We start from the raw sequence: 10059 nt of genomic DNA on the forward strand, positions 1-10059 counted from the left end.
CGTCATACAAACTGAGGCAGCGGACTTTGTGAAAATGAATATTTGTGTCATTCTCAAAACTTTTGGCCATGATTGTACCAATTGGATACCACGAAATTGGTGAGAAAAAGGGGTAAAAATTATATATATATAAATAAAATAAAATGTATATTATAAAATAAAATAAAATGGTTATTGTTTTCCTACCGAGCTCTTAGCACTTGTCGTGAACACTCCATGGGAGAAACCTCAATTGCATACTCTTTGGGTCCTCTCGCCTCGTTCTCAAAACCCATTGGAGGAGAAGGTTTGAGAACTAGGCGAGAAGAGAGAGAGGACGCGAGGAATATTCCATTGGGATCCTTCCCATTTCGTTCCTCCGAGGTAGATAAGTTGTTCCCTCCGATCACTCCGGGTCCGACATGATGTGAACGCAGCATCAACTGCCACACAAAGTAGGCTAATTCCAAAACAGGAAGTCATATTATTTACCTGAATACCTGACTGCACCTGCATGCTCATACCAATGTCGTCCACGAGGACCTATTAATTAATGGACAGGTAGCCTACATTTTTACTTTGAAGAAGACAAGGATGAAGCGCTTCAGTTCATCAAAATGTGTATCTTTTCTGACGACAGGTAAGGTGACAGTAGAGCTGAAATATCTCAGCGCTAGGGGGAAGAAATAAATAAATTCTGCTGCGAGGGTGACATGTGTCAGACCTTAGCGGCACTATTTGATATGTTACATAGATGGACTTTTAAAAAATATGTGAAGCGTATGGTTATGTTCAATGCATGCTTCTTTAGCTCTTTCCTTATTCAGTGCATGAAGTATAAAAACATATTTCCATTGTTATCATCATTTTATGAATTGTTGATCAAGTAAAAAAAGTTAATGGTTTTTATTTGACTAAGTCAGTCCAATTGTTTTGTGGGTGGCATTTTTCAGCTAAACCCTGTAATTTACAGTAGGCCTATGTGGGAAGTCCCAGTTCTCTTTGCATGGGTTGGATTAGTTTTGTGTACATAGGCTAGTATACTTTTTGTGAAAATGGTTTGCCTACCACACCATAATCTACCCTAAATTATAACTCTGTGTGTTACTGTTTTCAGAGAGAACCCCCCATCCAGAGAACATCCACATCTCCTCACTACCTCCTAGTATTCCTATAGACCAGGAGCCAACGCATGGAGAAGGTAAGGCAGCCATAGAATTCGAACAGTGTAAAGTGTATTCTATGGTAGGAGCAGCAGAGAAGAAACTACTTCATTTCTGTGACATTGACTTGTTGTGTCAATGGCAGTCCATTTGAAGTCAGGTTGCACAGAGGTTGGTTTGTCATGCACACACATCTCCGAAACCATACTGTGTAAGTAGGCTACATGTTACAGAAAATAAACTTGCTTTGCTTGCTTACAGTCCGGTTTTTGAGATGTACAGTACCAGTCAAAAGTTTGGACACACCTACTCATTCAAGGGTTTTTACTTTATTTTTTACTATTTTCTACATTGTAGAATAATAGTGAAGACATCAACACTATGAAATAACACATGGAATCATGTCGTAACCAAAAAAGTGTTGAACAAATCCAAATGTATTTTAAATGTGAGATTCTTCAAAGTAGCCACCCTTTGCCTTGATGACAGCTGTGCACATTTTTGGCATTCTCTCAACTAGCATCATGAGGTAGTTATCTGGAATACATTTCAATTAACAGGTGTGCCTTGTTAAATGTTAATTTGTGGATTTTCTTTCCTTCTTAATGCGTTTGAGCCAATTGGTTGTGTTGTGACAAGGTAGGGATGATATACAGAAGATAGACATATTTGGTAAAAGACCAAATCCATATTATGGCAAGAACAGCTAAAATAAGCAAAGAGAAACGACAGTCCATCATTACTTTAAGACATGAAGGTCTTTAAAATTTCAAGAACTTTGAACGTTTCTTCAAGTGCAGTTGCAAAAACCATCAAGCGCTGTGATGAAACTGGCTCTCATGAGGACCACCACAGGAAAGGAAGACCCAGAGTTACCTCTGCTGCAGAGAGTAAGTTCATTAGAGTTAATTGCACCTCAGATTGCAGCACAAATAAATGCTTCACAGAGTTCAAGTAACAGACACATGAGTCAGGCCTTCATGGTTGAATTGCTGCAAAGAGACCACTACTAAAAGACCCCAATAAGAAGAGACTTGCTTGGGCCAAGAAGGAGGTGTGTGGGTGCTTTGCTGGTGACAATGTCTGTGATTTATTTTGAATTCAAGGCACACTTAACCAGTATGGCAAGCACAGCATTCTGCAGCGATACGCATTCCATCTGGTTTGCACTTAGTGTGACTACCATTTGTTTTTCAACAGGACAATGACTCAAAACATCCCTCCAGGCTGTGTAAGGGCTATTTGACCAAGGAGAGTGTGGAGTGCTGCATCAGATGATCTGGCCTCCACAGTCACCCAACCTCAACATAATTGAGATGGTTTGGGATAAGTTTGACCGCGGAGTGAAAGAAAAGCAACCAACAAGTGCTCAGCATATGTGGGAACTCCTTCAGGACTGTTGGAAAAGCATTCATCATGAAGCTGGTTGAGAGAATGCCAAGAGTGTACAAAGCTGTCATCAAGGCAAAGGGTGGCTACTTTTGAAGAATCTAAAATATATTTTGGTTGGTTTTAACACTTTTTTGGGGTTACTACATGATTCCATATGTGTTATTTCATAGTTTTGATGTCTTCACTCTTATTCTACAATGTAAAAAATTAAGAAAAACCCATGAATGAGTAGGTGTGTCCAAACCTTTGACTGGTACTGTATATCACACAGCAAGCAAACATTTGAGTTGTGTCCTTTGGACTTCCACTGAAACAGCCAGTCAAAGTTGAGTGTTGTTATAAAAGTACTTTCTTGCTGCTGGCTTAAATAACTTTCAGATCGGCTTGTGCTTTTCAATGTTGCACGGTGTTTGTTCTTGCAATCAAATCTATATGACTGGATTATATTTATTGCAATCAGCATGGTTGGATTTCAGCCATGATAGTTTTACTATAGGCACCACTGAGTTCATACTTGCCTGCTCAGCTGTACTGACAGGAAGGAACCAAATGTAATACTTCCTTGATGACATTACTGCGCTGTAAAAGTTGCAGTTGTAAAAGTTGCACTTGTAAAACAAAATTGTGCACATTCTGTGACCTGATGTAATAGCCTGAACTGGTTTGACTGAGTTGTTCAGCTATGTTAATGAGTGTGTCTCTTATTTCAGGAGACATGGCACAGGGGAAAGCAGTTGAGACTACACAGACACAGCGAGGAGCCCCCTCTGTCTTTCCAGAGGGCCAGAATGGGGGAACTGATGTATCTAGTACCTATTTTCACCACAAGGTCCCCATTCCAGATGATGACAGTCAGGTATGAGAGAGAAAGGTCTCAGACTGGCTCTCTTGGAATCCCAATCGTACTATGATTTGCTGGTCTGTTCAAAGTGAATAGACTTGGCTTACTTGATTTTGATGTATTACTTTTAGCTCATACTGGAGCAAAGGGCCTCAAAAGTGCATCAGAATATATACTTTACATTTTGAAAATGTTGTTTTGGAGCAATAAATGTTTAAACCCTTATTCCTCCCTCCTGGTTTAGATGTGGTTCAGTTTCCGTAAGCTATGGGCCTTCACAGGACCTGGGTTCCTGATGAGCATCGCCTACCTAGACCCTGGAAATATAGAGTCAGACCTGCAGTCAGGTGCTAAAGCAGGATTCAAGGTACATGAAGGTTCAACGTTCTATTCAAACCCAAAAGGCTAGTTTCCCAGACCAGATTAAGCATTATTCCTGGACTAAAAAGCAAGCTCAATGGAAAATCTCTCTTCCAAAAGTGCAATTTACACTAGGCAAAATTAAATTAATTTAATAAAGCCTTTATTTTATTTTTTATTTTATTTAACCTTTTATTTAACTAGGCAAGTCAGTTAAGAACAAATTCTTATTTATAATGACAGCCTACCAAAAGGCCTACTGCGGGGACGGGGGCCTGGGATAAAAAACAACAACAATATAAATATAGGACAAAACACACATCACAACAAGAGAGATACAACTACATAAAGAGAGACCTAAGACGACAACATAGCAAGGCAGCAACACATGACAACACAGAGAGAGAGAGCTAGCACTGGAGTAATATGATCACTGGGGGGGGGTTCAGGTCAAGATTATAGCTGACATATTTGACTAGCTGTTCTGCATAATTTTTGGACAGAGGAGTAGACTTAATCTGGGTCAGGGAAATTTTAAAGAACAAATTTGTAAAAATGTTGCGTTGTGATTAGAAACGTTTGCGTGTGTATCATAGATGGATGACATCTCTGTTCTCCTCCAATGTATTCAGCTGTTGTGGGTTCTTCTGGGAGCCACCATCATTGGTCTGCTGTTGCAGAGGCTGGCAGCCAGACTGGGTGTGGTCACTGGGATGCACCTGGCAGAAGTCTGCAATCGCCAGTACCCCACCGTGAGTCTCCATTTTGTCGCTCACACTCTGAGAAACCCGACCAATATTGAATGAACTAAATCAAATTCTTCCACAGCCTTTAATACAGTTGCTCATCATAAATTACTTTTTTTGTACTAGTCTACAACTGTTGCTTTGTATTGGATGTCAAATGTTTCAGAATGTTGTTCAATTCATGTATTTCTCTTCTGCCTAGGTGCCACGCATTGTTCTGTGGTTGATGGTAGAGCTGGCCATCATAGGTTCAGACATGCAGGAGGTCATAGGTTGTGCCATTGCATTCAACCTCCTCTCCTCTGGCAGGTAGATGACAGTACTGGACTATAGCCTATTACAGAATAGGGAGTATAGTGATATTGGTTACCCTAAATGATTTGTTACGTCCTGTGTCTACAGGATACCTTTGTGGGGGGGTGTTCTCATCACCATCATTGACACATTTGTGTTCCTCTTCCTGGACAAGTATGGTCTGAGGAAACTTGAGGCCTTTTTTGGGGTCCTTATTACAATCATGGCCATCACCTTTGGATATGAGGTACACAAGGCTTGACTGTCATTTCGATTCTTTTGTGGAGGAATAGGGATTATGGATGTACCCTGTACATGTACGCTGCCTGCCTTGTAGCAGTGATACCTGTATTCTCTGAGTGGACGAGCATGGTCCCTCTCAGTATGTGATGGTCTAATGTAGATGAAGGTTGTGGTGACCTCTGACCTCTTTTCCTCCCAGTATGTGACTGTGCGTCCGGACCAGGGGGAACTGCTCAAGGGGATGTTTATGCCGTACTGTGAAGGCTGTGGTCCTGTGCAGCTGGAGCAGGCTGTGGGCATCGTAGGGGCTGTCATAATGCCCCACAACATCTACCTGCACTCTGCCCTCGTCAAGGTAGCCATGGAAGACCACAGTGGCTCTATTTTAGAATCATATTCAATATTTTTCCACTCAATCACAATTACACTATCACTGTTGTATAGTCTTGCAATGTTTTATTCTGTAATAATGATTTTGTGGAGATATTGACAGTCAAGAAACTGTTGTAGTGTGTCCGTTGATGATCGTAGAATGGTAGTGATTGTGGAATTCCTTTCTGTCTATAAGTGTGATTCTGTTGGACAATGCTCAGTCTCGACAGATTGACCGTTCCAGTAAGAAGGAGCTCAAGGAGGCCAACAAATACTTCTTCATTGAGTCGACCATTGCACTCTTCCTCTCTTTCCTCATCAACGTATTTGTGGTGGCTGTCTTCGCCGAGGCTGTCTATGGACGCACAAACATTGAAGTGGTGCGTATGTAGCTACTCTGTATGGTACTAAGGAACTAATCATTGGATTGTACAATACATGAACAATGAGTTGCTGCTAAGCCACTGTGTTGTTTTTGTCATTCTTAACAACATGTCTTTATTGCTCTTCATTTCAGCATGACATCTGTAATGCAACTGGTATTCTTCACCTAGATCTGTTCCCCTTGAACAATGAGACACTGCAGGTGGACATCTACAAAGGCGTAAGGCTGCACTTTCATCCTCAGGCTGAATGCCACCATTTTGTTTTTTCCCCTGTTATTCTAGCTTGGTCCCAGATCTGTTGTGCTGGGTGACAGTATTTGGCAAAACAATGATCATAGGAAATTATACTGAACAAAAATATAAACGCAGCTTGTAAAGTGTTGGTCCCATGTTTTATCAGCTGAAATAAAAGATCCTAGAAATGTTCCATATGCACAAAAAGCTTATTTCTCTCACATTTTGTGCACAAATTTGTTTACATCCCTGGTAGTGAGCATTTCTCCTTTGCCAAGATAATCTAGCCACCTGACCGGTGTGGCATATCATGAAACTGATTAAATAGCATGATCATTACACAGGTGCACCTTGTGCTGGGGACAATAAAAGGCTACTCTAAAATGTGCAGTTTTGTCACACAACACAATGCCACAGATGTATCAAGTTTTGAGGGAGTGTGCAATTGGCATGCTGACCTCAGGAATGTCCCATGTCGTTTTAGAGAATTTGTCAGTATGTCCAACCGGTTTCACAACCGCAGACCAAGTGTAACCACGCCAGCCCAGGACCTCCACATCTGGCTTCTTCACCTGCGGAATTGTTTGGAGGTGGGGTGCTGCTGAGGAGTATTTATGTCTGTAATAAAGCCCTTTTGTCGGGAAAACTCATTCTGATTGGTTAGGCCTGGCTCCCCAGTGGGTGGACCTGACTCCCAAGTGGGTGGGCCTATGCCCAGTCATGTGAAATCCTTATATTAGGGTCTAATAAATGTATTTGAATTGAATGATTTCCTTATATTAACTGTAACTCTGTAAAATCTTTTGAAGTTGTTGCATGTTGCGTTTATATTTTTGTTCAGTATACCTAGTCTTTCATTACCATACTCCCAGGTCTTGTTTATGACTCTGCTGTTGGGCTAGGTGTTTTCCTGACACAACACCGAATGTTACCCCTATCATTACAGGGAGTGGTTCTGGGCTGTATTTTCGGCCCTGCAGCACTATATATCTGGGCTGTGGGCATCCTGGCAGCAGGTCAGAGTTCAACCATGACCGGGACCTACTCAGGACAGTTTGTCATGGAGGTGTGTGCAAGAACTCATTCATTCATTCAAGGTCAATTGAATTGAGAGATAAGATCGACTTTGAGTCAACCCCTGGATCAATTCGATTTTTAAAAATTTGCTAATTGCTTTAGCTGTCTCTCTGACTAAAGGATATCAGACAGATAGGCTGTGGTGTGTTTGTGATGGCAAGAAGTTAAAAACGACAGTGGCTCAGCTCTGTCATCACACACCAGACATCATATAAAACCCTACATTAGCTCAATGAAAGTCACCGATCTTGAACCCATTCCGTCCCTACAGGGCTTTTTGAACCTGCGCTGGTCCCGTTTCTCCCGGGTGCTGCTGACCCGCTCCATCGCCATCACGCCCACCCTGCTGGTGGCCATCTTCCAGGACGTCACCCACCTGACTGGCATGAACGACTTCCTGAACGTGCTGCAGAGCATGCAGGTTATTTATTTGTTTCACCTTTTTTTTAACCGAGTGAGTCAGGTCAGACAGCAGTGCATGCAAATCCGCTAACCTTAACCCTAGTTTAATGTCCACATCCCGGTTCAACCCTAACACACAACCCTAACCATAACCCTAACCCTAGCTTCACATTGACATCCCGGTTCAACCCTAAACCTATCCACAACCCTAACCCCAACCCTAGCTTCATGTCCACATCCTGGTTCAACCGTAAACCTAGCCTCAACCACAATCCTAACCCTAAATCTAATCCTAACTTCATGTCCACACCCCAGGTTGACCCTAACTCCAACCCCAGGCATTTCAACAGAGTAGTTGGCTGATAGTTGAAACATCTATTGGGGATTGTCAACTTCAAGTGGGACCCCTTCTCATGGCTGCTTTCTTTCTCTCCCACTCACAGCTGCCGTTTGCTTTGATTCCCATCCTCACTTTCACCAGTTTATCCTCCCTCATGAGTGAATTTGCCAATGGATTGTAAGTATACCACAATTAGAGTGAAAACTATAACATTTGAGCTGCATTACATGTTACGTAACATACGATAATATGAGAAGATTTTACAAGTTTTTTTACAAGTTTTTTTTTTTAATGCAACTGACTTCTGTTACTATCCATTCTCCTTTCAGATTTTGGAAGATTGGGGGAGGAGTTGTGATCTTGTTGGTGTGCTGTATCAACATGTACTTTGTAGTCATCTATGTGACCTCTCTGAACAGTGTGTGGCTGTACGTGTTGGCTGCTTGTCTCTGCATAGCATATTTGGGATTTGTGGGTTACCTGGTAAGTATTTTTTACATTTGAAATAAATGCTGTTTTCTTTATTTAGCTTTTTGAGTGGTCATGTTTCCATGTCTTTGCGAAGCAAACCAAACCAAACGTGTTATTTAGAGGACCACTTTAATCTTCAACCACTGAGTCAGTTATTAAAGGTCCAATGCAGCTGTTTTTATCTCAACTTCAAATCATTTCTGGGTGCCAAGTAAGTATCTTACCGTGATTGTTTTCAATTGAAATTGTCAAAACTAAGCAAAAATAGCTTCTCAGCAGAGAGCAATTTCTTGAGCAAGAATTTTGCCATGACTGTCTGGGAGTGATCTGAGTGGGGAGGGGGAAATGGAAAACTAGCTGTTATTGGGAGAGGGGTTTGGATTTCTTTCTTATTGGTCTATTAACTATTTACCGCCTCATGAGGTCACCAGGCAGGCCAAAACTCCATCCAACTACAACAGGCTGAAATTTCAGGCATTCTTTTCATATACAGCTCTTACACTTACAAAGGGAAGCATCATCAATTTCACAGTATTATTCCAACCTTATAGTGTGAAAATATACATCAAACATAGGCAAATCACTTTTTTTTTTGACTCCACTGGGCCTTTAAACTTTTAACAAACTTTGTGTGATGACTGTATATGTGTAGGAATGCGGTCCTGGCAGTAGAATGATTATACGTTGTACTGGTTCTCTCACACCACTCTCCCCATCTCTCTCTCTTCCTCTCTCCCTCTAGACGTGGTTATGTCTGATAGCGCTGGGTGTGTCCTGTCTGGATGTCACCTGCCGGGTCAGGGACGACACCACGGTTCTGATAGAGCAGCAGCCAGAGTTTGACTCCTGAGCATGGTTCCTTCCTGAATGTGTGATTGTGTGTGAGGCTATGGGAGGAGCCTTGGGATATTTTGAAGGTGCTACTGTACAGATTGTAAGATTTGTTTACAATTTTGAAATGACTAATGTTCTGTAATGATATTTGCCTTTATGACAATTGTTATTTAAGGAATATGCTTGAATTAAATAACATTTAGTATGGTACATTTCATTAATTATTTCACTTTTGTATGTGTTGAATTTTAAGATAATTGCCATATTAATGATCATACTAGGACATTGATTTGTGAGGAATTTAGAAAAGGATTGTGAAATGGTACTGTACACTGTAAATGTCAATATCTATTTACTCTGAATTAATTACACCCTGAAATTGTTAAAAAATGCAAATAAATGCTCCCATTTTTTTATGTGGTCAATGAGATCTACCATGGAAAAAATGGTTTCATAATGTATGTGTCTAGCATTCCTCAACTCCGCCACAGGGAGACACTGTGGATTCAAACTGAGGGTAATGTTTGAAAAGTATCAGTACTCTAGTCTACAACAACAAACATGGAATGCCATGAACATTAACATATTTTAAAAATGTATCACCATAGTGTTTTTATCTGTAGGTCCACCATGATGATTTTATTTAACCTCATGTCTTCTTTATTGCTTCCATATGCAATTGCTACTCTTCTGTATGCATCAAGTTCCCATTCACAGCTAATGTTGTTGATTTTTGGAATTCTTATGCTGGCATGAACAATTGTGTCATTACATTTCCTGTAGCAATCACTGGTATAAAAGTTAAGCATATTCCAGACTGGAAGGTCTGTGACCTTTTTAAGAAAGAAGGCCAGAGCAGACAGACAGGTTTTCTTGACATTGTGGAGGCGGGAACTTTTTCCTGTCATGGCGCCAGCAGCCTTCT

General features: G+C 41.1%; 1 protein-coding gene across 1 annotated transcript; it reads left to right on the forward strand.

Annotated features, from left to right (window-relative positions):
• Positions 1-409: 409 nt before the first annotated feature.
• On the forward strand, positions 410-9591 carry LOC112221746 (natural resistance-associated macrophage protein 2). The gene is made up of 15 exons (XM_024384031.1): positions 410-619; positions 1097-1180; positions 3245-3390; positions 3620-3742; positions 4368-4487; positions 4684-4790; positions 4884-5022; positions 5218-5373; positions 5612-5770; positions 5908-5994; positions 6957-7076; positions 7359-7508; positions 7933-8006; positions 8159-8312; positions 9043-9591. The coding sequence occupies exons 1-15, from the start codon at positions 574-576 to the stop codon at positions 9148-9150; spliced, it is 1773 nt and encodes a 590-aa protein (XP_024239799.1). The 5' UTR covers positions 410-573; the 3' UTR covers positions 9151-9591.
• The last annotated feature ends 468 nt before the right edge of the window (positions 9592-10059 follow it).

Source organism: Oncorhynchus tshawytscha, linkage group LG22 (genome assembly GCF_018296145.1).
Source record: "Oncorhynchus tshawytscha isolate Ot180627B linkage group LG22, Otsh_v2.0, whole genome shotgun sequence".
Taxonomy (NCBI): domain Eukaryota; kingdom Metazoa; phylum Chordata; class Actinopteri; order Salmoniformes; family Salmonidae; genus Oncorhynchus; species Oncorhynchus tshawytscha.